Source organism: Aureobasidium namibiae, assembly GCF_000721765.1.
Source record: "Aureobasidium namibiae CBS 147.97 unplaced genomic scaffold scaffold_15, whole genome shotgun sequence".
In the NCBI taxonomy this organism is placed as follows: Eukaryota; Fungi; Ascomycota; class Dothideomycetes; order Dothideales; family Saccotheciaceae; genus Aureobasidium; species Aureobasidium namibiae.
Window position 1 is genome coordinate 26,556 of NW_013581194.1, and position 26,315 is coordinate 52,870.

Sequence of the window (26,315 nt, forward strand, 5' to 3'; positions counted from 1 at the left end):
TTGGTAGGCTGGACGAGGTAGAGCCGGGAAGGATAGAGTCGCGTGGACACGAGAGGGTGAAAGGACAGCTCCAGACGATCAGACAAACACGCAGCAGAAAGAAATGGATGTCAGGGTCGTCTGCGAACAAAAAGGTTGGCAGGGTCGGGCTGGGAAGCGGGAGGCAGGCACGAACGAACTCGAACTTGGTCAGGATGAGAAGTCCCAAATGCCGTCAGCGGGGCTTGGCGGCATGTGAATGTCCCAATGCGCCTTCCGCCAGGCTGACTCAATCACTCTGCAACAAACATGGCCGCCCACGCCAATCGCTCCCATGGCTGCTCTGGACCATGACCACGACCTGGACTTTGGCGACAGCGGTCTTGACCAACTGCCCCAGTCGACTCTGCAGAACCTCGAGCTGAACGCCATCTCGTCGACCCAGCGAGAAGTCGCCGCCCGCAAGCAACGCCAATACCACCAGACCACCCGCCCTCTCAGATTGACCCGTCCCAGCCTGCCACCAGTTACTGCTCCTGTTCAAACTACCACCTCTTTCGATGCTCCAAATTCACCAGAATCCGACTACGGTCTGGATGACAATGACGACGAAGAAGTCCTTGACCTGAACGCCGACACGACTATTTACCAGCCCAACCAGGACTATGCCCAATCTGCAAAACACAACACCTATCACCTCCCTACCGAGTCCATCGTCGTAGACGACCCACCGCCGAACTATGACCAGCTCGACAATCGCAATCCTAATGTCCAGCCCACCGACACGACAGCCATAGATGCACACATTCGAAAGGTGCGCATTGTTGTGTCTTCTTGATCTTCTACTGCTGACATGTCTTTCGCAGCTCGAGCTCGAACTCAACGCTGTCCGCTTGTCTCTGCAAAACGCAAAGGCAGAGAATCAAAAACAGGCTGGAGAACTGTCGATAATCCGTGAAAGACAGAAGAAGGATGCCAAAGAACACGAACTTCAGCTGCAGGCCCTGAACAAGTCGCGTGCCGATGATGCTACAAAGCAAAAGGCCGATTTGGAGGCGAAGCGAAAAGAGATTGAAGCCTACGAAACGAACAACCGTTTCCTAGAACATGATCTGGCTCAGGCGCGAGACGAACGTGCCAAAAGGCTCAAGCCTACCAGAACTAACACGGGTAGGCTCACTCGCCAGCCCTCCCAATCCTTGCCCTATCGCGATGGCTTTGACGACAACGAGATTGTACCCCTATCCCCGTCGAAACCAAAGGATAGATCCAAATCTTCCACTCCCAAGGTAGGTGAGAAGCGGAAGAGGAATGCTGTTGCCAGTCCTGCTCCGAAACTGCAACTGAACCCTCAACCCTCTGTACCCTCATCCCCGGCTCCAAATGTCGCCGAATCAACGCCTGTAGTCGAGGAATTGATCCAACCTCGTGATGACACGCAATTTCAGGTAGGTTGCGTGCAAGTCGTAGCTTCAGCTCTCAAAGCTGACTCTGTATAGATGATCCGCCGTCTCATGAACCATCGTTCATTGAATTCGCGAGAAAGAGTATTGGAGACACTAAGTCGGCTCGCTTTTCCTTCTTTACCCGGGCAATCTATATCCGGTCTTGTAACTCAAGGCTTGTCTCAGTTTGTCGCCGTGGACGATGAGGATAACTTTTCTTCCTTTGCCTGTAATCTCCTTTCAGACTTGTGGGAAAGGTGTTTGCACGACAAAATGTATACACCGGTCTATCCGATTCTGGATTTGTACGAGTTCATCTTGGCCATGTCTTACGAGCCTCCGAAACTTTCACTAATCGAGCGCTTCCTCCCGCTCGCAACCAAGACGATTGATCTGGTTGCGTTACCACGTGTGCGCCTTCATGCAGGCGCCCATGTAGACCCGCATCTGCTCGAATGCATCGACGTGGATCAGATTCTGACGCTGATGCATGGTATGGCTTTCGACGCGAGCCTCCATGCTGAATCGTGTCAAGCATTCTGGAAAAAGATGGAGTTTGACTTTACCTTGATGATGCTGAACAAAAGCCAACCACTCACACAGATCATGCTGGTATTGCAAATGCTGGGAAGCTCTGCTATGCCGGAGTCGTTCAGTATCATGGTAGACGATCCAGAAAAGCAGTCCACCTTGGAGGGTCATACAATTGACCGGCTTACAACTTTGCTGTTTGAGAGGCCAGAAGCACCAGCAGGTGAAACAGCGTACGAAGATAGCGAAGTTGTCTTGTTGCAGATCGAGACGATACGAGTGCTGAACTCACTGGCAGTCACGAAGCATGGTAGTGAAGTTCTCGCTCGACATCGCACAGCTGTCGGTCGACTTGTTCGGTTGCTGCACGTATCGGTCACCAAGCTGTATGATCTTGCACCTACGAATCATGACATGTTCGGTGAGACAAGCGAGCCACGGAATTTCAGCACGAACCACGAACTCACGACGAGCTTGATCAATCTGACGGTCCGTCTGCTGTATCATCTATTGATGAACTACAGCGACATGATCAACCTCCGCGAGAAGCTCATGGTCATACCCGGCGGACATCACAAGTTTTTGGTATCATTGACAAGACTTGCGTTTTCAGAGCAATTAGTATATGAAGCCGGTCTTGACAACGAGGCCTTGGATGCGGCGCATGAGATATTGGATGGGATTTTGAGTCCGGAGGAAGGTGAAGCGGTTGTCCAGGCCATCGAAACGCCTAGAGGGCCGAGTAGTACGAGGATGTCGGTCGTGCTTGAGCGGTAGTGGTTCGAGAAGTTGCGACTAGATTTGGACAAAAGTAGATGGGTACAGCTAGCGATTCATGATAAGATGTCGAGACGAAAAGATGAAATAACTATGGTTGTGATAAACAGGTAGTGCAGCGAAACACGTGACGCGCGGGGCCCTGACGTTTTTGGGAAAGTTGAAAGTCGAACGAATGAATCACAAAGTGACCACGCCGCCGCCGCATTTGCTCTCTACCACGCAGCGCATATCCATACACCAAATACCGCAATCATGTCGCTCACGAATTGCCGTTTCTACGAGGAAAAGTACCCCGATGTCGACTCGCTCGTCATGGTCAACGTCCGTCAGGTCGCTGAGATGGGCGCATAGTGAGTCCGACCTGCCACTCAGTCCGGCCACAGCAAACGACTGACACCAGCCCTCTCAGTGTCAAGCTGCTCGAATACGACAACATCGACGGCATGATCTTGCTTAGCGAACTGTCCAGAAGACGTATCCGATCCATCCAAAAACTCATCCGTGTCGGAAGAAACGAAGTCGTCGTTGTGCTGAGAGTCGACAAGGAGAAGGGTTACATTGATTTGTCCAAGCGCAGAGTCTCGCCCGAGGATGTGCTCAAGTGCGAGGACCGCTACAACAAGGCCAAAATGGTCCACTCCATCATGCGCCACGTCGCCGAGAAGACCTCGACCCCCATGGAGGACCTGTACAAGAGCATTGGCTGGCCGCTGGACAAGAAGTACGGCTCGAGTCTCGACGCCTTCAGAATCTCCATCTCAAAGTACGCCGCTCCCACGTCAGACACATGATCCCTTCACTCACACGAGACAGCAAGCAAGTTTGGGACGAGGTCGAGTTCGCCAACAATGTCATCAAGGAGGAGCTCATCTCATACATTAGCAAGCGTCTGACGCCTCAACCCACAAAGGTTCGTGCCGATATCGAGGTTACCTGCTTCGGCTACGAAGGAATCGATGCCGTCAAGACCGCCCTGCGCCAGGCTGAGGCTCGCAACACCGAGGACACCCAGGTCAAGGTCAAGCTTGTTTCTCCTCCTCTTTACGTCCTCACCTCGCAAACTCTCGACAAGACCATCGGTATCACTGTCCTCGAAGAAGCCATTCAGGAGGTTACCAAGACCATCACCGCAGCTGGCGGCACCTGCTCCGTCAAGATGGCCCCCAAGGCTGTTACTGAGAACGATGATGCCGAGCTCCAGGCTCTTATGGACAAGCGCGAGCGCGAGAACCAGGAAGTCAGTGGCGACGAGGACGAGAGCGACGAGGATGGCATTGTTGCCGTTGACGAGTAAACACTTTCGTCAACCACGTTTTGATCCCGATTCCCGCCCGCGACGCAGCCCCCGTTCCTTTGCTTCCGGCGTCTGGAGTTTCGAGCGTCACGCAAAAAGAAGGAGCACAGCGCTGCATGCTTATCGAGTCCTCAGGTTTGGGTTAGACATGGCGATAGAGTTTGGGAAGCGTCGCACGGGGAAGAGAAGAAGAAGAGGACACGCGCCGAGGCGGAAGGAGGCATCTTTTGCTGAACGCCCAGATCTACACATGACCAAGGGATCGCCCATGAGACTCGTTACGATATTAGCGTACGACCCCCCAAAAGAATGAAATTTTCCTTGCAAATCAATCATATTCACCTCTGCAAGAGGTGGAAAGAGCACGTCGCGAATCGAACAAAACCGATACATCCGATCTGTGTCTTAGGAGAACAATCCCATAGTTTTCAGGCTAACCATACTGACAGTACACTCGATGCAATTTTCAGCGATCACTCACACTATTTCGGGAAGATTTCCATTCACCAAATGTCTTGGACAACCTCGAGATTGGTTCCATCCTGCTTCGACTCACAAGTTATCTCCGACAGCCAGTATTCTGGTCAACCAACACGAAACTCCGGACAGTTTTGTTGATCTTTCGATATCGCGACGAGCCTGTCTTCGAGCCCTTGTTTGCGCAGTTCAAAATGTTCCACCTTCCGACTCGACTCTCTCTTCCAGTCCTCCTTGTTTAGACAATGTGCCATTGTTACTATGCTTGTCGTCTTTGTTGTACGAGCATGGATCATTGTGCACTGTTAACTCTGGGACGATGCAGATTCGGTTGTATACCCTGAGTCTTTGACGTCTTTGTTCTTGGTTACGGACAAGTCTGAATACTCGAAAACATTGCTAGATATTCGAAAAGGTTTATAAGCGTCTTCTCCTCTCATCTCCAGCTCATCAACAAACCTCAAGGAAACCGAGTCAACAGCAACAGCATCTCATCATCCCAAATTTCAATTTCCGCTTACCCCTTTCATATCACTTTTACTCACTCTCTCCACAACAATAATATGACGAACATGCATACTTGCCCCGGGAAGCGCAAGGGCAACTGCCGTAGGCCGATCAAGTCGCTCGGCATCTACCACTGCTCAAGGCATCAGACTGTCTGTGGCAAGCACACAACCCCCTGGCCTCACACGAAGGACCAAGGCTGCTTCAAGTGTGAGACCGCTGCCGACTATGCTCAATTGTCCTCTGCTGGTGCACGATCAGGTTAACAGCTCAAACCTTTACCACGACTCCTCATGTTAAGTTAAATAGCTTGGAGTTCTCATGGCGACCAAAATGATACTGCTAAAGGATACTCTTAGATCTCAGAACACAGGAGCTGGACTCCTGCTTGCCTTCACACACTTCATGCCTCGACGCGTTTCAGACTTGTGTTGTCCCTTAATGGGTAAACTCCACAACATGATTGTGACGCTGACGGAGTTGTCCAAGATACAGTTGCCTCATCCTACCGAAGTTCCAGAGTATTGAGAATCCCAGGACTGGCTGTGGCTCTCATTTTCTCCGAGTCGCTTGTCTGATGGTCATTTCACTGCCCAACACTCTCGGCCTGCTCGCTTCCAAGTTCGCTTCTCTTATTTCTGTACAACCACTGTGTGGCTTTACACGAGCTCTTTCCTTTGTTTGTCGTTTGGGATTCTCCTATCTTCCGGGTTGGAGTTGTTCAAGGGTTACCTTAAGTCAATGGTTGTCTCTCTGGTTGGAATATCGCATCTTGCACAGTAAACGTTCATTGGAATACGTAGATTCAAGTCTTGTTGGTGTGTATTCTATTGCTGTTCAAGTAGTTCCTTATCTGCAGCTCGTGCATGTTTTATCATCTGAGCATATCTGTACAATTACACCCTCAGGTCCACGACTTCTCTGATTTGCTATACATATCTCCAACGTGCGCATTTCAACAACGTGTATTTCTCATGTCGTCAGTCCGAACTCCGCTACACTCAAAATCCCTCGACGGTGAAGATTCTTCGACGTGTCTCAAGCCCCTCGAGACCTGTCTCATCAATTCCTGGTTAACCACCAAGACCGAAACCAAGTCTAATGTGCTGAGGACGATCGCTGATACTGATGCGAGTATGGGGTCTCTTAATTCACTGCGTTGTTTCTCTCGATTGTTTTCTCGAACCTGCATCATGAGTTGGGCAATGCTGCAGCTCTGGCGCTGCCCACCCCTTTCCAACTATATCTCTCCTCCTACATCTTTGCCTGTCTCACGCGCATTGTATCCTTGCGTGGGAAGATATTGCCAGCTTTGTGGACGAGACACAATTCTTTGGTAAAGAGTGAAAGCCTATGTCTTGCTCCTCGACAATGTTCCATTTATCTTTGTTGGGAGCGTGAAGACCTCCTGACAGTCCATCATGTCTTTCATGAGTTGTCTTTGAGTATCGTACATGTGTCTCTTGGAGACATGGTACTTATATCCTGAAATCGCATCTTTTTCTCATATACAAACTCATTCGAAGATTCAGAACAACGCACATCCACATCAAAAGACGAACATCACCATTCCACCACCAACCTATCCCAGTCAGATTCCAATCATGCCCAAAGGCGGTTCGAGACGTGACGAGCACCACTGCCCTCAACGCGGTCGTGGCAACTGCAGATGGGCCCATCATCCCGTCCGTTATTGCACCACACACTCTGAAATGTGTCCACTCCACGACTTGCCTCACCAGACATACCAGTCGTGTACCAGGTGTGAAGGTGAAAGAAAAGCCGCCGAAAGAGCTTTGAGAGAATACCAGGTTAGTAACAGCACCCCTGGCGATAGCCAACAGAAGAAAGATCAAGGCAAGAAGAGGAAGAAGAAGTAAATAGCTTCCACTTCGAAGCCTTCTTGTCAGATCCAAGCTGTCGTCATCTTGCTGGTCAAGTACAACTTCCGTGCGAAATGGGATTGCTAAATATAACACAGGAAATCGAACAGACTTCATCCCTCCACAACGACTTGGATGTCATGGATGCCATGATTCCCGGACACTTCTTCCCTCACCACTTTCCCAACAAAGCTCAAGGACCCTTGGGAAACGTCGACGATGTCTATACATCAACTTTGCTCTTCGTGGCTGGTCTGCTTGTGCTGTTGTTCTGGAGAATTCCATCGGCTTGAGTTTGCATGTTTTCTCGCTCGTCGATCTTGTGTTTTGGGCTCTCATTTGTCGTTAGGGTGTTTGTTTGAAGGAGTTGTTGGAGTTTAGGTTAGGGTTGTTTGGGAACATCTGGAGAGCATGTAGTCCGTAGGAGACAAATGAACACTCGAGAACAAACGTTATGTTTCGTTACATGTGGCTCTCCAATCATCTTGGTATGACTCGCTTGCAAATGTGGGCAGAAGGATTTTCCACGAGCACTGAATTCGTGTGTGAGAGCCATGATGCTGACGCAGGCGAGGTGTTGACATAGAGAGTTGTAGAGATACAAGAATGAAATTACTACGGTGAGAAGACGCGATCCAATGCCGTAGTCAAGAGGTTGTGTGGATCGAACACGAAGACTAGAAGGCGCGATGGGCGCGAGAAGTCCTGGTCATTCCTCCGTCTCCTCACCATGAAGTTGTGACCTAGGCTCAGCTTAGCATTTGAATGAATACAATCCATGCAACAACACTCTTTCCAGGACCCACGTTTGAAACACTAGGCTGCTGCGACTTCCTCGTCAAGTGCCTCAATCTCGAGTGATTGCCTTCTTGCATCACTTTCCTCGTCTTCCCCTTTCCCATCGTCTTTGGGATTGTAGATAGCCGCCATCTTTCTCACATATCTTGTCATGCTCTCGCACAATCTGTCGAGCACGAATGATGCTTCACTCTGCTGCGCCATGAGCGGACTATGCTCGCCAATCCAATCCCACTCTATCATTCCGTCTTCATCGGCTTCATATCTGTTTACCCCCTCTTCTCTGTCGCCTGTGGCTGTGAAGCGAATCAGCTGCGTAAATTGTACCCACTCTTCATATGTGTAGAAACGTGGTGGTTCTTGCTTGAGATCTTTGGCTACGCGCTGAATGGCGTGTGCTAGTCTTCTTGCCAGTTCGGCATCACTGGGAGCCTTACTGCCTTGCTCCTTGGCTAGGTTATCGATCGTGGGTTCTTCCTCTGTGACGCCGGTCTCGAAGCCTCGTTGCAGGCGGCGTTGAGCAGCTTTGCGCTCTTTATGCGCTTGTAGCCACGGCGATAGTCGAGATATCAACGGACCCCAGATGCCGGCTTTCGGTAGGATCGTGAAATCGGCCAGGCGGAATGTGCTTCGGTTGAAGCCGTTGACAATAGTGGTCGACATGTCGGCAACCAGAAGTGTCATCGTAGGCACAGCGATTAGACTCCAGACCACGAAGAAAGGACGTCCGGCATTCGATTTGGGGGCGAGATCGCCATATCCGATAGTAAGAAGACATACCCAACACAGGTATAGTGATTGGAAGTAGGTTATACCTTGGACACGACGCTCGGCAATCCAAAATATCACTGCGCCGATACACCAAAGGATAGCAAAGGCAGATACTGAGATGCAAAGACCGGACCATTTTTTCCATTTTTGAGTCTTCTGTTGTATCCGGCGCATGGCAATGAAGCGGTCTTTTTCTTCTCGAAGGAGTAAGAGGCGAGGCTTACGCGCCGGTCGGAGAACGGTCAGTGGTATTGTTGCGGTGCGTCTTAGAAGGCTGAAGGGTCCTTGATCTTGGTTTGTATCATTGTCTTGCAGCCGAGGGGCATCTTCAGCAAATGCGATACTGCGGTTGACTGGATCAAAAGGCCTCGAAATGGTCGGTCTCAGACCCATTGCTATTTTCTCACGATTCTTGAGTTCGATCGAGCTTGTGAACGACCTTCCGATTGTTCGAGTGCGGCTCCTCTCAATGTGCTTCTGGACTATGTTGTCTTCTCCAAGTTCGGACGCAAATGTTGTAAGACTCGTCACGATCAGACCAAGCATGATGATGCCTCCAACCGCGTAAGGCATGACTAGCCCTCGACCGATGTTACTGCTGGTATACAAATCACCAAAACCGACGGTTAACACTGTGACTTGACAGAAATAAAGTGCGTTGACGTAGGACCAATTGAACAGACCTTGTCCGTACTTGCTCTCGACCAGCGAGAACACGCCTGCGCCCCCAGCAAGCCATACGAAGAACAGCATGGTCTGTAGAATGAGTGTACGTTGAGAATCTGTGAGGTTGAATCGTTGTGGATAATGCCCGAGGAAATATCCGAGCATATTGACCATGAGCAGCATGGAGCATATTAGATAGAAGATTGCAGCGATAACAGCATACCAGAACCCTTGAGTATAGCTCTGTTGGGGTTTCAGAGGTGGTACAAACTGGTTCATGGAAGCCTCGATTGCGATCAACTGTAGAAATTAGACAACATCCAAAGGCTGTGATTGTTAAGACTCACAATCGCAGTTGCCGCGTACCACAAGATGATCGTGAGTGGGAGAGCAATGATATATCGAATTCGGTTTGTGAAGTTCAACAGTAAAAACATGTTTCCAGTAAATCCCAGAGCGAGCGAACATATGTTAAGGGCGTAACACCAGTGCGGGTCACCGAATGTGTGTCCATCAAGATCAGGGAGCAATTCACTTGATCCGTCCCATGGACAACTTTCTGGCTGAACTCCGTCAAGCAGACACATTCGCCATGGCGTGACCAGTGCCGCGATCGATAAGACGTTTGCAAGGGGTCCTTTGGAGGCAGTGTCAGCGAGTTTACGTACTTCGACTTGATACCGCTTGTATGCTACAGATCTATGGCCGAAGACTTGAATGTCATCAAGCTTTCATCATGTCGAATGCAGTGGTTGTATGGTTCAAGGGTACAAAAACGTAAGGTTGCTCAAACTCATTGTCTACATACCCATAGTTGCGGCAAGGAGGGGAATTGCAGTGCCAGCAAACCACCAGTCTTGCTCTTGATCATCGTCCCAAGACCTCAGCATGAACTTCCACCATCGTTTATGTCCCGGCGTTCTTTCAATCGACCTTCTTCTTGTCGGGGATATGTGTTGTATGTTAGAGCCCTCAGAGTCTCCTCGGTGCCATGACGATTTTCTTTCGAGTTCGGCAGGTTGATGTTTTGAAGCGCCAGTACAGTCTGAGGATCTTTCGAGGGCAGTCGAGCCACTTTGATCACTCATGACGGAATGAAGTGATTTTGTTACCGCCTAACAAGGAACATACTTGGGAAGACAGTATGTGATAAGGATTTGGAAAAATGTCCCCTAAGGGTTCGTATGTTGGGGATGTTATGATTACTGTTTCATGGCGACGGGAGACGGATGACCGCGGTGTTGACGAGTGCTGCTGCGCGGAGCGGTATGGACGCAGGGTTATGATATCCTCACAACAAGTTGACAGCAAGAAGAAGGAAACATTGGGCGCGGTCGGCTGAGATGCACAAGTTACCGCGTGCGTCCGAGAGTGGTTCGCGGGTCGCGGCTGGAATCTGGAAAAGCTTATCGGCAACGTCATGAACACGTTCCTCCCTGTAGTCGCTCGCCGACGAATCCGAGTAGACGACAGAGGCCGCGAAGAGGAACTATACAAAAGAGCCAGCCTACCAAGACGTCGCTCTGTTGAACAAGCATTTTTGTGCTTGGTGATAAAAGATGCTTAATTGTGGCTTGATGTCGAGCGAAGGATCATCCGACCTCGGCCTTGAGAGCCGGCCGACGATGGAAAGTGTCATCGAAAGGGTCCAATCAACCGCAGATGAGAAAAAATTATAAGACGACGTGACTGGACCGTTCCCACCATTCGCTGCTTCCTCCCAACACCGCAACCCCAGTTTATCCATTCAAATCTGTGCCAATCGTCAGCATGTCGACTCAAATGAAGCATCGCAGCAACGCTGCAGAACCCAAGAATCCTCTGCAATCCGACTTTGCCGAGACCTCGAGCATGGATTCAGACGAACGCTACCTGGTATGAGATGGTCGGAATCTCGAACGGACGACACAGATGAGTCAAAATAAAGCATCCTCCAAACGCGCATGATGGCCATAGGTGAGTTCCAGGCCAAGAAAACAATCGGGTTCAACGACGACAATCCAGCAACAAAAGTCACTGCACGCGGGCATCTGATCCACCCTTTGCCTCTTGCAGGCACCGGGATGGTATCAGGTTGAGAAGAACCGCACGAACTTGATCGTCTTCATAGACGCGTAAGGAGATGCAGAGACTATCGAATCGGCCTTTCTTGATTCCCTTTCCGTATTTCGGAGAACATTTGACCTGATACAGGGCAGAATGCGCTCGGCTACAAGCAAGTGAGTGTATCTGCCAGACGACATGAGGGATCTTGGTTCTAACACCTAGCTAGACCTTGCACCGCCAATGGAAGTTCGCAGAAAGCTTCTCCGCCAGCTTTGGTAACGCACTTGAACTGTCCTTCCACGAACTCTTCTAACAATGGTGCAGCCGCAATGTACGTTATCGGTGGCATTCGCGCAACCTTCTACATTGGCGTTGAAGCTGGAGGTCCCGCGGCTTACTGGTAAGTCCCATCATCACGCAGCAAAGGCTCAGACACTGATCAACTAGGTCCTCCTACCTTGTCACGATGGTGTTTACGATGGTGACTGCCGCAGTCCTGGCGGAGATTTGCTCCGCCCTTCCTGCAGCTGGCTCGATCTATTTTTGGGCTGCAGAAGCTGGCGGTCCCAAGTATGCTCGTCTCTTTGGCTTTATCGTCGCTTGGTGGTCGTGCACTGCATGGACGACTTTCGTGGCTTCGCTCTGCCAGAGTACTGCCAACTTCATCCTATCAGAGCTTCCGGTCTTTGGCGTTACCTCCCTCATCACCGACACGGGCGACATTAAGTTCCGTGCTGTACAATGGATTGTCTCCGAGGCAATCCTCTGTCTCGCTATTGGCATGAACTATCTGAACCCCAAGACCTACAAGTGGATTTTCAGAATTGCTACTGCCCTGATTGTTCTGGACTTTGCCCTGAACATCATCTGGTTCCCTATCGCAGTATCTCAGACCTACGGATTCCAATCGGCCAAATTTGCCTTCACGGCCACGGAAAATCTCACTGGTGCCCCGCCAGTCTGGAACTGGATGCTGGTGAGTGACGATCTTCTTGATCTTATACATAAGAAAACTGCTAACTGTAGTTCAGAGTTACTACGTTACAGCTGGAATCTTAGTAGGATTTGAAGCCTCCGGTCACATCTCTGAAGAAACACAGAACGCAAATGTTGTCGCCGCCAAAGGCATCTTCACATCTGCTCTGGTCTCTGCTTTGATGGGGTTCCCTATGGTCATTCTGTTCCTGTTTTGTTGTCCGGACCTCAGCGACTTCAACTTCAACTACCCTCAGCCGTTTGTCGGTATCTACGCACAGGCTCTGGGCAAAGGAGGTCACCTTGTTATGAACATTGTTTGCATTCTTGGTCTGTTCTTCAACACTACCGTCAGCGGAGTTGCCTCGTCTCGTTTGATCTGGGCTGTCGCTCGTGACGGCGTTCTACCATTCTCGGGTTGGATCTCTGCTGTCTCTGCCAACAAGGAGCCGAGAAATGCAGTCACTGTCATGTTGGGTGTCGCCGCACTACTGCTTTGCTCCATCCTTCCCTCTGCTACTGCTTTCGCATCGCTAGTGTCTGCCGCTGGTGTTCCCACCATCACTGCATATGCTTTGATTTGCTTCGGCCGCACGTTCCTGACACCCGGGGAGTTCAAGAATGCCCCTTGGTCTCTTGGTCGCTGGTCCCGTCCCTTGAACTTCATTGCTCTTATCTGGAACCTCTACCTGGCTGCAGTCTTGTTCTCTCCTCTTGAGTTCCCTGTTTCTGGCGAGACCTTCAATTACTCGCCTGTAATTTTCGGCGCTATTACCATCTTTGCACTACTCTCGTGGTGGTTCATGCCTGAGGACAGATGGCTGCCTGCAGCCCGTCTTGGTAAAGTCCATATGCTCGAGGAAGAGCTGAACGCAAACAGGACTGCACGCAGTTCCAGCGTCTCAGGGCCTTCTTCCTAGAGTATATGTGGCAGTTTGATAGACTTGTGTGATATTGGTGATAAAGTCACGCAAGCAGTATCAATCGATCAGGAGAGAGTGATTCTGGACGGAGTGTAGGATTGAAGAAGCTCAGTTGTGTGTATAACAAATTGCGGATGGAGGAATGTGTGGATAAGAGGGAAGCAGGCGAGGTTGTAGGAAAACAGGGGACGAGTTTTTCAGATCACTCGAAGAACAAGGCATTCGTTTCCAACAAGTCGCTCTTGATTGCTCCTGCCTGAGACCAAAGGATCAACGTAGAAAGCGGGGTCCGAAGAGGCCGTGATGGTTTGCCGACGCGGGGTTGATGTTGTACACCAGACGGGCATCTACTTGTCAGCTTTCCTTTATCTACCTGGAGCTGCAACTCTGTTTGGTATCGAGTACTGTGTGGTTACCGATTCCCGTAATTGAGATTGTTCGTGTCACCAATTCCTCGGACTCGACATTATGTATGCAGCCAAGCGCCTTATACATGCATCTCGGCTTCATTGGCTGACGGCAGTAGGGTATATACCGCGTCCTTCGGCTTCTTTGAAGCTATCTACGAGGTAATGTCTATCGGTCTTTGCGGCAATTTGCTCGATTCTGATTATACAAATCTAGGCCGGCGTCACGCATTGCTTCGTCAATCTTGGCTCAGATCATCCGAGTATCATCGAAGCAATCGTCAAGGGACAAAACGAGAAGAATGGAAAGTTCCCACGCATCATCACTTGTCCTAACGAGGTATGAACTCAGTATTATGCCTAACTCGATCATCCTGCTGACGCTGCCTAGATGGTTGCTCTCAGTCTGGCTGATGGATATGCAAGACTAACCAACAAGCCTCAATGTGTTATCGTTCACGTCGACGTAGGAACGCAAGGTCTTGGTGCCGCAGTCCACAACGCATCTTGTGGAAGAGCACCTGTTCTCATCTTCGCTGGGCTTTCGCCATACACAATCGAGGGCGAGTATCGTGGCTCGCGAACCGAGTATATCCACTGGATCCAGGATGTTCCTGATCAGAAGCAAATCGTTGCGCAGTATTGTCGCTATACTGGAGAAATCAAGCGTGGAGCCAATGTCAAGCAGTTGGTCAACAGAGCCCTGACTTTTGCAACCAGCGAACCAAGAGGCCCCGTATATCTGGCTGGTGCTCGAGAGGCCATGGAAGAGGACATTGAACCGTACAAGCTTGATCAACGTTACTGGACAGCAGTCGAGCCGAGCGCCTTGACCTCAAAACAGACCGAGAGAGTAGCTCAACTCTTGATCGAAGCCGAGTCACCGCTTGTCATCACTGGCTACAGTGGACGCAATCATAATGCTGTCGGAGCACTCGTCGAGCTTGCTAATACCGTCAAAGGACTCAAAGTGTTGGACACTGGTGGTAGCGATATGTGCTTCCCTGCCGACCATCCAGCGTGGCTAGGTCTCAGATATGGCGTGGAAGACAACATCAAGTCTGCAGATGTGATCATTGTGCTGGACTGCGATGTTCCTTGGATCCCGACTCAATGCAAGCCCAACGACGAGGCCAAGATCATACACATTGATGTTGATCCTCTCAAGCAGCAGATGCCCGTGTTCTACATCAATGCCTTGGCCAGATACCGTGCAGATTCGGAGACTGCTGTGACCCAGATCACCGAACATCTGAAGGCCAAGTACGAAAGTGAGATCACGAGCAGCCGATTCGAAGAGAAGTGGGCCGCACTGCAGGACTCGCACAAGCAGCGTTTGCAGACGATTTCGGATCAAGCTAAGCCCGGTGAAGACGGAACATTTGGATGCTCATACTTGGTCCACCAGTTGCGCAAATCATGTCCCCAAGACACCATCTGGGCCATTGAGGCAGTGACGAATACGGCATTCGTTGCAGATCAAATTCAAGCAACCTTCCCAGGATCTTGGATCAATTGCGGCGGTGGTGGACTCGGATGGTCGGGAGGCGGTGCTTTGGGAATCAAGCTCGCAACCGATTTCGAGAATGGCGGAAAAGGAAAGTTTGTCGTCCAGATTGTTGGCGATGGCACATACCTCTTCAGTGTGCCAGGATCGGTGTACTGGATTGCGCAGCGCTACAACATCCCAATCCTAACAGTTGTGCTTAACAACAAAGGTATGGTTTTGTATGTCGTTGTCCTTGATGATATTCTTGCTGACACTAGACAGGCTGGAATGCACCCCGCAAGTCGCTCCTTCTGGTCCATCCGGAGGGCGAGGGTAGCAAAGTGTCAAACGAAGAACTCAACATCTCGTTCGCACCCACGCCCGACTACTCGGGTATTGCGAAAGCGTCTTCTGGTGGTAAATGCTGGGCCGGTCATGCTGGTACCGTGGAAGAATTGGCGAAGATGCTTCCCGAAGCCATCGAAGCGGTCAAGGGCGGTGTTTGCGCTGTGCTGGACGCGCACCTTGACGGACCGCAAGGAAAGTACGGCGGCGGAAAGGCTACCTTGATCGGATGAAGGGATCTGCAGTCGCGACTGGGACAATATAACTAGACGTCTTCATTGACAACGACTCGAAACGGCAGAGTGTGTTTGCGAGAACATAGAATTACCGTTCATATCAACACAGCAAAGCAAAGCAAGGGGGTATCATGAAATCCCAAGAACGTACATATATTGCCCCGACTCCTTTCACCTGGTAGACCCAAGGCTCCTTCTTCCTCCTTCCCGTCCGCGATCTTTGTCTCTTTTGCTGTTCGAGGGCGAGCCTGGATTTCTGCTGGATCCAGAAGCAATGCGCGCAGTGCCTTTCGCCGCTGGACTCTTCGTGCCTGACTTGTTTGGGTCCCTCTCTTCGCTGAGATCCATCGTGTAGTCGAATTTCAACGTCTCGTCTTCTAGTCCCGCCGCTCTGGCTTCGCAATAGATGCGGGTCTGGAGTACAGACTATATGTATCCAAATTCGCACCCTCAGCAATCTTGCCTTGTTTGTTATCACAGAGGAAGGAAAGCCTCCGCGCTTCTGGATGGTGATGCATTACCTCGTGTCGTTGTCTACTCAGCAAGAGAAGCATTTCTTCATTTTCTAGCACGCGAGCGGCGCGATTGCGTATTTCTCGTTCTGCGTAGGAGAGAGGTTGGTCTAGCGGCGTTGCTCTCGTGGTGGTTGCGGGAGGTTTTGCGCCTGTAGGTAGTCGTGATTTTGCGACTGCGAGGGGGCGATTCGACATGGTGGAGGAGGAAGATGTGGAAGGAACAATGATGGAAGCGCTTCCCGAGAGCTGAGGAAGGTCAAGGATGGATGGTTCGCGAAAAGTGTGGGCGAGATGTGCCCTTGATGCGGTTCCTCTCTTTATGTTTGGTGGCTTGTCAGCTACGCGCCGCTGTACCTTGTGCTTCTTGCTAACGATCACTTTTGGTGAGATGCGTGCGTCTGACTAGAGAATTTGTACCGTGGTTACGAGGGTTTCGTCTGTCGCTTGCTTGCTCGTGCAGGTTGCATGCAGCAGAAGGATGATAGGTAGTGGTTCACGAGTCTTCGTGTCGCGCGTCGAATGTGACATCATTTTCGTCAGAGGAAGAACCCTGGTCTTTAGTCGACAATTTGTTATCATCAACCATTTTGATCACAACTATCGGGACTTCTCATCTGGAGTGGCTGACGGGGACCAAGCTCTTATGCAAGGTCGAGTACGTGGGAACTTCAAACAAGTGATGATACATGTGATGACAAGAAACGGATGATATATTTCATGATAGTGCCCTAAAGTCTCGCTAGTACACAATATTAGAAACATTACTCTGCGTATTGGAGACGGCCGGTCCCTCGCCTCCTCTGATCTGACAACATGCAAGATAAGGTATGTCAATCTACTACTTCTGAGTACCAGTCTTGGACGAAGAGACAGCAACCTTGACACCCTTTTTTCCAACAGCTCCACAAGCACCCGAAGCACCGCAATAGCTCTGGAAGCCCGCCGCACTCTTCGAGACAGTAGTTGAAGCCAATGTAGTCGTGCAGCCAGTGCCATTGGGGTTAATGCACTTTTTGCCAGTCTTTGTGTTGTACTGATGTTGCATATCCACCTTGAAGTCGGTCAAAGTCTTGTAATTCGACACCTTGATGGAGAAGGAGTTGTCCTTGCAGGCTGTCCATGAGGTAGTTGGCTTCTTGGTCCAGTCCCATTTGACGGTGCAGGTGGTGGAGGCTTTGGTCTTGGAGTCGGTGATGGGGAAGGTGATTGTGGCGTAGGCGGGTGTGTTGATGCCGCTGGGGGTGTTGGAGTTCAGAGTGCCGATGTTGAGGTATTGTGGTGTGGTGGCAGCATAGACGGCACCGGCGCCGAGAAGAAGTGTGTTGATGAGATGCATATTATAAGAGTAGGCTTGGTATGTTGCTACAAAAGATTGATATCGGTGACAAGGGAGTGTGGGATGAAGAATAGACACTAGAAAAAAAAGATTGATTGAAAGAGAGATATGTGATCATAAAAACTGGGAGGTCATACTTGTATTTGAAGGTATTGTCATTGACCATAGGGCTGATCAAAAAGGGCTCTGGAAAGCCCTCCGAAGAAGAATACCGTTGATGTGTGGCCCACGTTCAGTGTATCGATGTCTCACGACCTCATGGTAGCTGCTCACTTTCTCTGCCACAGATAACTCTGTCAATACGCCTTGTCGATAGCGCGGGTTCATACATGCCTTGGTCTGGAGAGAAACGGTGTGAATATAGACGTTGTTGGCTCCAGATGCGGCCATCGCGACCGTTGACAACCGTACTCAATGCCGGCAACTCAGTAGCCTTCGCGAACTCTTCTATCTGGACATTCTTTACGGTGGCCTTGCTGCTCATGCTTGCATGCGAAGCATTGGCTGATGTATGCCTAGCATTTTATCGTAGAAAGTCGCATTTTCGGGTCGCCAAGCAATTTTTGTTGCACTAGACGGCATAAAATATGTCACAGAAGATGTACAACTTGTATGACTCGTCAACTCAATCCATTCAGCTCTACACTTGAAGTCTGATCGAGCGAGCGAGTTGCCGAGCGCTATCTAAGTCGTCTCTAAGCAATGTTTATGTGAGTGAAAATGCTCTTCCTTGTCATCGACGTCGTCTGTCTTTGTGCATGCCTCATGATCGTATGCTCATACCATCCTGTATCTCTCGTATCGCTTATTACTTCTCAGATCTCTCGTAAATTGGTGCTGCCAATCTATGCGATCTTTGTTCTGGCGACAGAGTCGTTGTTCAGACCTCCCAGGACGATACCGCCGACTCCGGTCAAGAAAGCGTTGACCCATACACCGATCCACATGGCCTTGGTGTAGTGGGTGTCCAGCTTGTAATGTTGCCATGCGCCAAACATGGTTGTGACGTGGTGGAAGATGGATACGGCGATGAAAGCTTTCGAGTAGGTTCTGTTGACGCCGCCGCGGGAGTAGGCACGGGAGAGGACCAGCAGCGAGGCAGCGAGAGAGATAAGGCCCCAGCCATCGGTGCGTACGTTGTAGAGCTCGAGGTCTGTTCGGTCTCAGTATTGGTTTTCCACGCTACTGCTGAGAGCGCTGGATGGCTTACCGGTAGGCTTCAGGTGTGATTCTACTGGGGGACGGAACCCTAAACAAGCGTCAGAAAACCAATTGAGATCGAAGCTGGAAGTTCTCAATGACACACAGCCGATGACCATCAGAGGGTCCCAAACGCGGCACAGTCCTCTCGAGCCATACCAGAGAGCATTGCCCCAACAATATCCGTGGAGGAGCTATCAGAAGGTCTCATCAGTATCTCGCTTCTCAATGTGATCAGAGAGCCCCCAACAATGAGCGAGTCCATGTTGTGAAGCTCCAGGGGTTGCGTACAACTTTGTCCGCTGTAAGTGCCATCTTGTCTGTTTGAGGTATCTTTGTTGTTGTTATATGATGATGAAGAATGATGCGAAGCTTCGTAAGAGCTCAAGACTGCCAATTGCCCTGCTTATCTACAATCCGTTGTAGAAGTGGTGACGTTCAGCCTCATCCCGAAAGCTGCTGCTGCATATTGATGATCAACAAAAACGTCATGCTTGAGCTCCGAGGTGCGCCCCGACCCCGCATCCCCAGGCACTGACCAGTGGACCTTCCGCTTCCAGAGCCTCATCCACCGGGCTTGGAAGTTGGAACCTCTATTTTCAGGAACGCAGAACTCTGTCGGAGTTTCTTCCAGAGGTGGTATGAGATGGTAAAAAGTTTCCTTTGCTATGAATCGCTAGAACGCATTACAGATAGAATATCAATCACACCCAAAAACATTCCCCCAACATCCTTTCCCAGAAATGCTTCGATATATCAGCGCCTTAAATAGAGCAATGCAACCCCTTATATGCTTCTCCACTGCCACGCCATGACCCATCGGCCACGACTTCAAACCTGGCCTTGCAGCCTCGCTGTCTAACTGCTTGCACACCGCCAGATCGCAGCCATGGAAGAAGATTCTTGCACTGGCTGACATCGAAGAGTGAGAGATGAGGACATCCATCTACAACGCTCTCTACACCCTGACCAGTGACTCGTACACAGCCGCGGACTGATAAGTATTCCAGCTCCAGAAGATGCAGGCCGATGCAACGAAGACTTGAGTCCGAGACGGCCGAGCCACAGAAGGCCAAATCAAGATGTGTGAGATGCGTTAAGCCCAACGAGAGGACCTCAGTCGCTGTATCAGAGAGTGCACAGCAGAAGGACTGCAAAAATATGTGTTAGTCATGTAAAAATTCGACCCAAAGTTGTTGCATCGTTACGATGCACTTTTGAACATACCAGATCCAACTCTTTGAGCCCTCTCGCAGCGTTCGCGATACCCACAATCGCCTGGTCGGTTAGATACGTACAATCGGCCAGGACGAGCTTGCGCAACCGTTGGAAGTTATAAAGTCCCCAATGTTGAAAACCTTGGTCCGTGACCGAGGTGCAGCGCGTTAGATCAATGCTTTCGAGTCGATTCGCTGCGTGTGCAGCTATATGCGCCATACTCCTATCTTGTACGTGTTTGCAGTAGCTCAGTGTCAAGCGCTTCAGTCCTGGGGCTCCCACTACTGTACCCGGAGCGGGTTGATCTGCTTGTGGGACCACTGCACTGCTTGTGTTACGCTTCAACGCTGGACGACGAGACGAAGAAGCTACTGGTGGCAGTAGAGGTGCTGCATGTCCAGGCGGCGGTTGCGGCACGATCCAGCCTATAATTCGTGCTAACAGGTTGTCGCCAACCTTTCGGCAGTTGCTCAGATCAATATCCTCTAAACGCTTTGCGCGATTTACAAGATCCAGGATACTCTGTCCCGTCACGTCCCAAACACTACGCATCCGCCAACTAAGGACGCTTTCGCCGCAACACTCCACAAGCGCGGCGAAGCCATCATCGGTCACGTGGAAGCAATTGTTAATGTTGACATGACGCGCGCGAGATCCTACAAAGGGACAGATGGCCTCTTTCAAGACGTAATCTGTAACGCGACGATTGTATCGTGACAAATCTAGGTCGTGGAGGATGTCTGGACTCGTTGTCAAGAGCCGGGTCCAATGAGGGGAGACCAATCTCAGACGCATAAGATCGAGTAAATCCAAGTATTGGAAGACCATAGAAAGCACCGAGTCTGGGAGAGGACCTCTCCCCGATCGGCTAGATGGTCTGCCGAACACGCTAGGGCGTCGACTGATTGGGCGCCTAGTGTCGGATGCAGGAGATCTGGAGGATACGGAAGACCTTGGCTTTAGAGGAGAGGATGGAAGCGCACGACCTGCGGAAGGAGGTGATGGTTGGCGAAGGGCGGTGTCGTGCATGACGGGTTCTGGGGATGGAGGCGCGAGTGAGCTCCTCCTTGACTTAGCACGCACGCTGTCGATATCGATGCTGAAGAAAGGATCAGGATCCATGGGTTCAGCGGCAACAGGAGACATGTCTCGTGTGATGGGGCTTTCAGCTTCAGTGTTACTGAAAGTGACTGTAGGCACGCTCTTTTTCCATTGATCTTCCGGCGGCAACGCCGAGAGGGCATCGATGGCGGACGGAGCGTCCGGCAGGACGATATCTGTATCCTCAACCTCCTTTAGTCGCCGCTTGGCCTCTTGCTCGACCTGTTGGCGCAAACTTGACGACCAGTTTCTCCAAAGCTCGTCTAGGACTTGACCAGTGATTCGCAGACATTCAACGCCGTTGATAGAGCGAACCGTGGCTGTTCTCTTGGGTGCAAGAGAGAGACTGGTGACTTCACCAAAGTACTGGCCAGGCTTGAGACGAGCTCGCACACGCTGCACAGGTAACGGCTTCCCCGTCATCTCGTTGATTTTGTTCCCAGGGGTCTCGGTCACGACCTCGACTTCGCCGCGTACTAGGAAGAAGACGTCTCGGCCTTGCGAGCCTTGAGTAACTATGTCTGTGAAGGGGCCAAAAGAGCAAGGCTGGGCATTGACACCAAGGAAATGCAATACCTCGGCAGGTAGTCCTGCAAACAAGGGCAGCTCCTGCAGGATCTGACGGACAGTCAAGTTTGCGTTTCCCAAAACACTGTTGGCGGCAGCCTCTGCAAGACTGGGACTAGGAGATTTGCGACGCTTGTTGCTATCGTCCTGGGGCCCTACATCTTGCATGTCGACATCACGTTCGATGAAGTCACGCGACCGCTTGCGCAAACCTGAAGTCGCGGGCAGCGTAACGCGTTCCTTCTTCATACGTTCGAGGATGGACAGTCGTTCGGTAGCCTCATCGCGTATGGCTCGCTCGACGGTGGGGAAAGCTGGGAGGACCTTATGCAGGTCCTCCTGGTTCAGCTTCAGGACGAGCGAGCGCAACTGGGCAATGACGGTAGCGGTGCGTGGGATGTCCATCAAGATGCCAATCTCGCCAAAGAAGGCACCAGGCTTGAGCTCGGCATATGTGCTTTCTCCATCTCTTGAGGTGACTCTCAGGGAACCGCGGACCAACCAGTACATGGCTTTGGCGTCATCGCCTTCGGTCAAAATGTATTCATGTGGCTGGAAGAGCTGTGGGCGCAGAAACTTGCCAATGGCGGCAAGGAATGAGTCTGGGGCCGAGGCAAAGAGTGGAAAGGAGCGCAGACGGTCGGTCAGCTCGAGCGGCAGGCCATGGATGGTCGAGGCGGTCAGCGGCGAGGAGCGGACTGGGCGACTGGGATTGGACTCGTGGTCGTATGCGCGGAGCAGAGATAGGGGATCGTTGGATGGCAGGGCGGACGCAGGTGGGTGCCGACGCATTGTTCAGGCCAGGCACTTGCACTGGGCGACGACGAGAGGGGAGCGAAGCAGGAGACGGGCACGCGTGCTCGACGTAGTACACGATACACTGCAGCAATTACTTTGGTACGCGTGTGGGAAGAAAACGAGAGAGCTCGACGGCGCACGGGCACGGTCGGCGGGGATGACGGCGGTGTAGCACAGGGACTGTGGCAGCTGTTGCGGATGGAGCAGCGTTGAAACAAGCAACCAATTCTTCTGATTCAGCTCTCTCACTCAATCGTGCGCAGTGCTCAAGGCTCAGCCCGATATCGATCCTAGTAGCTAGTCGTCCGTCGTTTGGCCTTCACGAGTCTTGCACAAGGGATCGTCCAAGACGATGCCGCGCAAAGAGGACAGACAGGCTTTGAACTCCGGTCGCTTTCTGTTACGGTATGCTCTAGGGTAGCGCGTGCTAGTAGCTTCAAACGCCAGGTCGTCATCATCTTTCCAGAGCTTCTGTTCTCACCGCCTTGGACGTCTAGCGCAATGCACCTTGCGACCATTCTTTCGGTACCATGCCCCCCAGCTTCGACATGCCCCTTCTTCTTCGAACAGCACTCTTGCACCTTACCTCGCACCGAACTGCTTGCGGGCAATCGATAAGGAGGCGTCATGGGAAAAAGGAAGAACGGCGCGGAACGGTACGAGTGACTTCCCGCCGGCGGCCAGGGCTGTCTGTCCGCTGCTGTCTTGTAATGGTTGCGCGAGTCATTGTTAGTTCCGGCAGGCATGCGGTGCACGGTGCGGTTTCAGTCTTGAAACTTTCCGCGACTTCTTCTTCCCACTTCTCTGCTGCAGCGAAAGAACGCAACGCCTTAGGCCAGCGGGAACAAGGCGGCGAATGTGGAGCCATGCCAAGTAGACAAGGCTCCTCGTATTTGCGAGAAGTGTGTCCAGGAGCCTCGAGTGACTGACTCGGGGTCTGGAGCTTGCAAGCAGGGTGCTGCAGCAGACAGTAAACGCTCGGGCGTGTGCCACCCCGCGCCAGTCGAGCTTTTGGGCAATCGAGTGGATTCTGTTGTGTCGGGGTCTTCGGTCTTTGGTGCTTGCTCCGTGGGCTTGATTCGAATCTCTGAACCATCACCTGCTTGCACCATGTCAAAGCCCTCGCCTCCCTCTCCGACGCAGCCAAACTCGATCTTGTTGCCCGGCCAATCCCATCTGCCTTCTGCCTTGGCCCACCCATCGTTGCGACCGCCTGCGCTGCCTTCGGCTCAGTCGTCGTCGTCGTCATCCATACCCTCGGCTCCGGCACCGCTACGGGATGTCCATGGCCGCCTTCTAAATCCGCGTTCATGCGTAACCTGCCGGAAGCGCAAGGTCAAATGCGACAAACTCCACCCCTGTTCAAACTGCGCTCGCGCTCACATCGAGTGTGTCTTTCCTACTCCAGGAAGAGCCCCACGTAAACCTCGCAAAGTCAGCGACTCGCGAGATGCCGAACTGCTCGATAGACTGCGCCGTCTCGAGGGTGTTGTCAAAGGTCTCGGTGTAGATATCACGAATCCTGATTCCTTCCCTGATCCACCGCCTGATTCCCCCGAAGAAGCCGGTCCCCCAGAGCTCTCTGAAATAACACTACCTACAGCTCGGACATGTCCCAATCCACCCGACCCTACACACTCCAACAAACATGGGAACGAGGATGAGCATGAGCGATGGGCAGCAAAGAACAAGCACATGGACGAGTCTCGGAGTGCCAAGTTTGAGACCAGATTTGGTCGTCTGGTCATCAACGAAGGTCGCTCAAGATACGTGAACAACTCCTTTTGGGCCAACCTCAGCAACGAGGTTGAGGACCTCAAGGGCATATTGAACCAGAACACCGATGATGAAGCCGACGACCCGTCCCCTGTCCAGTCCCAGCCTGATCAGCACCATGCCTGGATCTTTAGTTTCAGCTCGCAAAATGTCGACCTCTTGTCTCTGCATCCTATCGCTGGCCAGATCGAAGCGTATTGGAATATCTACAGGGAACGTGTGGATCCTCTTGTCAAAGTCCTCCATATTCCTACCATTGAGCCCACCGTTCTGGCGTCCGCCTCTCACCTTGCAAATCTATCTAAAAGTTTCGAGGCATTACTGTTTGCCATCTACTATGGTACTATCACGAGTCTTTCCGAGGACGAATGCCTCAACAAGTTGGGTGAGGAAAAAGGCTTGCTTTTGTCACGCTACCGGTTTGGTGTCGAGCAAGCGCTTGCAAGGGCAAACTTCCTCACCACTGAGGAAATGATGGTAGTGCAAGCAATCGTGATTTACTTGATATGCTTGCGCAGAAACAACGATGCCCGTGTCATCTGGACATTGACTGGTCTCGTCGTCCGAATCGCTCAGACTCTTGGTGTGCATCGCGACGGGTTGCATTTCAATCTTCCACCATTCGAGATCGAGATGCGAAGACGCCTGTGGTGGCAGATATGTATTCTGGACGTACGAGCTTCAGAAGATCATGGAAGCGATCCTACCATCAGTAAGTTCACATTTCTATTCCCCACAACAGGCTTCAAGTGCTTATTTTCCTATTAGCTGAACAAGCGTTTGACACCAAAATGCCACTCAATATCAACGATGAAGATCTGTATCCTGCAATGACCAGATTGCCTGACGAGCGGCAAGGCTGTACAGACATGTCGTTCTGCCTCATTCGGTTCGAAGTTGCTAACACTTTCCGTCGGCTTAACTATATCCCGCCTGGTGAGCCTAGACAGTGCGGTGACTTCTTTGCTTCAGTTACGCTCGAGGACAAGGAGCGATGGATCAACGAATGCCACAAAAGACTTGAAGAACGATACCTCCGGCATGTGGACATGTCGATCCCGTTGTATTGGGTCACTGCTACAGTTGCTCGACTGATGATGAGCAAGATGTGGCTGATGATGTAAGTATTTTTGAGAGAGCAGCAAACCACCCAACTAACAGTACCACAGCTATCATCCTCATCAGAGGAAAGATGGCGGCAAAAGTCTCTCCGAGGAAACCCGGGAGAAGTTGTTCATCACGAGTCTGGAAAACGTCGAGTATGCGTTGCTGATGGAGACTGAGTCTCGTACAGAAAAGTGGAGCTGGCTCTTCAAAACGTACATACAATGGCACGCACTAGCATTTCTGCTTGGCGAGCTTTGTAATCGCACGAGTGGTGACCTGGTCAATCGAGCGTGGTCTTCGGTTGAAAAATGTATACGGTCCAGCTGGAAAGAAGCATCTAACAAGGAGGAATCACGTAGCGGACATCTGTGGAAACCATTGATGAAGCTTCTTGCCAAAGCTCGAATGGCGAGAGCGCAAGCCATCCGAAAAGAACAAGCGATCAGGCAAGCAACACCACCAGGGATGTCTCCAGTCATCCCTCAACCTCGGATGGTCAGAGCACCGTTGAGCGCTGCGCAGTTGTCCCGGTTCATGCGTCCAGCCGCATATGGCACTCAACCTCTGGATTCGACAGAGCTCATGAACTCGCCAAAGAGTATAGCATCCGTGGTTCTCAGCGACGATCCAATGGATATCTCGCTCTTGGCGCCGGAGACGACAAGAAGCATGGACCCGACTACTATCTCCACGCATGCACCTGCGAATAATCCTTCGCGTCGGGACTTTGGCTCGTTCGGCGGTGCTCCTTACCAAGGGCCGTCTCCTCAGGCGACAGCATCCCAAAATTTCCAAACAATGAATCAACAAACACCCACCAGCGACGTCAATATGAACTTTAGTAACATTGACAACAGCAACACGACGCCACCTGCATTCTCACCATTCGACCCTGCAGCAGATATAGACTGGCAGAACTGGGATCAGCTTGTACGTCAATTCGGGCTCGAGGACAATGCAGCGGTACTGAACGCCACCGCTGGACAATCTGTGAACTGGTCTGGTAATTGGGGCAATGGTAATATCAGCAGTGGTGGTTGGTTTTGAACATTCAAACTTGCATCGCCTCCTCTAAATTGCCTGAATGTGGCGGCTTGTTCGAGAGCTATGCTTTTTGTGCATCCAAGATCCTCTCTGCCTCAAGT

The 26,315-nt window shown here is 51.3% G+C and overlaps 11 protein-coding genes across 11 annotated transcripts; 6 read left to right on the forward strand and 5 right to left on the reverse strand.

Annotated features, from left to right (window-relative positions):
- Positions 1 to 313: 313 nt before the first annotated feature.
- On the forward strand, positions 314 to 2,732 carry M436DRAFT_84165 (uncharacterized protein; the record flags this gene model as incomplete). The annotated part of the gene is made up of 3 exons (XM_013569487.1): positions 314 to 793; positions 846 to 1,427; positions 1,479 to 2,732. 3 exons carry the CDS (start codon positions 314 to 316, stop codon positions 2,730 to 2,732), a joined length of 2,316 nt encoding a protein of 771 aa, XP_013424941.1.
- A 255-nt stretch (positions 2,733 to 2,987) lies between these two features.
- On the forward strand, positions 2,988 to 4,029 carry M436DRAFT_53069 (eukaryotic translation initiation factor 2 subunit alpha; the record flags this gene model as incomplete). Its single annotated transcript, XM_013569405.1, has 3 exons — positions 2,988 to 3,085; positions 3,145 to 3,498; positions 3,549 to 4,029. 3 exons carry the CDS (start codon positions 2,988 to 2,990, stop codon positions 4,027 to 4,029), a joined length of 933 nt encoding a protein of 310 aa, XP_013424859.1.
- A 2,588-nt stretch (positions 4,030 to 6,617) lies between these two features.
- Positions 6,618 to 7,189, forward strand: M436DRAFT_65997 (uncharacterized protein; the record flags this gene model as incomplete). The annotated part of the gene is made up of 2 exons (XM_013569449.1): positions 6,618 to 6,824; positions 6,995 to 7,189. 2 exons carry the CDS (start codon positions 6,618 to 6,620, stop codon positions 7,187 to 7,189), a joined length of 402 nt encoding a protein of 133 aa, XP_013424903.1.
- A 523-nt stretch (positions 7,190 to 7,712) lies between these two features.
- M436DRAFT_53156 (uncharacterized protein) lies at positions 7,713 to 10,219 on the reverse strand (the record flags this gene model as incomplete). The annotated part of the gene is made up of 4 exons (XM_013569422.1): positions 7,713 to 8,684; positions 8,949 to 9,431; positions 9,479 to 9,768; positions 9,940 to 10,219. The coding sequence occupies 4 exons, from the start codon at positions 10,217 to 10,219 to the stop codon at positions 7,713 to 7,715; spliced, it is 2,025 nt and encodes a 674-aa protein (XP_013424876.1).
- A 1,287-nt stretch (positions 10,220 to 11,506) lies between these two features.
- M436DRAFT_74920 (amino acid transporter) lies at positions 11,507 to 13,072 on the forward strand (the record flags this gene model as incomplete). The annotated part of the gene is made up of 3 exons (XM_013569488.1): positions 11,507 to 11,577; positions 11,625 to 12,153; positions 12,209 to 13,072. 3 exons carry the CDS (start codon positions 11,507 to 11,509, stop codon positions 13,070 to 13,072), a joined length of 1,464 nt encoding a protein of 487 aa, XP_013424942.1.
- Positions 13,073 to 13,543: 471 nt separating this feature from the next.
- On the forward strand, positions 13,544 to 15,549 carry M436DRAFT_66000 (thiamine diphosphate-binding protein; the record flags this gene model as incomplete). Its single annotated transcript, XM_013569450.1, has 4 exons — positions 13,544 to 13,597; positions 13,700 to 13,822; positions 13,874 to 15,200; positions 15,254 to 15,549. 4 exons carry the CDS (start codon positions 13,544 to 13,546, stop codon positions 15,547 to 15,549), a joined length of 1,800 nt encoding a protein of 599 aa, XP_013424904.1.
- Positions 15,550 to 15,723: 174 nt separating this feature from the next.
- Positions 15,724 to 16,262, reverse strand: M436DRAFT_74922 (uncharacterized protein; the record flags this gene model as incomplete). The annotated part of the gene is made up of 2 exons (XM_013569489.1): positions 15,724 to 15,978; positions 16,074 to 16,262. 2 exons carry the CDS (start codon positions 16,260 to 16,262, stop codon positions 15,724 to 15,726), a joined length of 444 nt encoding a protein of 147 aa, XP_013424943.1.
- Positions 16,263 to 16,905: 643 nt separating this feature from the next.
- On the reverse strand, positions 16,906 to 17,887 carry M436DRAFT_66002 (uncharacterized protein; the record flags this gene model as incomplete). The annotated part of the gene is made up of 2 exons (XM_013569451.1): positions 16,906 to 17,429; positions 17,677 to 17,887. The coding sequence occupies 2 exons, from the start codon at positions 17,885 to 17,887 to the stop codon at positions 16,906 to 16,908; spliced, it is 735 nt and encodes a 244-aa protein (XP_013424905.1).
- A 361-nt stretch (positions 17,888 to 18,248) lies between these two features.
- On the reverse strand, positions 18,249 to 18,797 carry M436DRAFT_53042 (uncharacterized protein; the record flags this gene model as incomplete). Its single annotated transcript, XM_013569401.1, has 3 exons — positions 18,249 to 18,556; positions 18,614 to 18,652; positions 18,710 to 18,797. Coding segments are annotated over 3 exons (435 nt in total), but the record flags the coding sequence as incomplete, so codon positions are not given.
- Positions 18,798 to 19,367: 570 nt separating this feature from the next.
- On the reverse strand, positions 19,368 to 22,281 carry M436DRAFT_52771 (RNI-like protein; the record flags this gene model as incomplete). Its single annotated transcript, XM_013569354.1, has 2 exons — positions 19,368 to 19,754; positions 19,831 to 22,281. The coding sequence occupies 2 exons, from the start codon at positions 22,279 to 22,281 to the stop codon at positions 19,368 to 19,370; spliced, it is 2,838 nt and encodes a 945-aa protein (XP_013424808.1).
- A 1,263-nt stretch (positions 22,282 to 23,544) lies between these two features.
- M436DRAFT_17690 (uncharacterized protein) lies at positions 23,545 to 25,611 on the forward strand (the record flags this gene model as incomplete). The annotated part of the gene is made up of 3 exons (XM_013569315.1): positions 23,545 to 24,775; positions 24,832 to 25,183; positions 25,233 to 25,611. Coding segments are annotated over 3 exons (1,962 nt in total), but the record flags the coding sequence as incomplete, so codon positions are not given.
- Between the last annotated feature and the right edge of the window lie 704 nt (positions 25,612 to 26,315).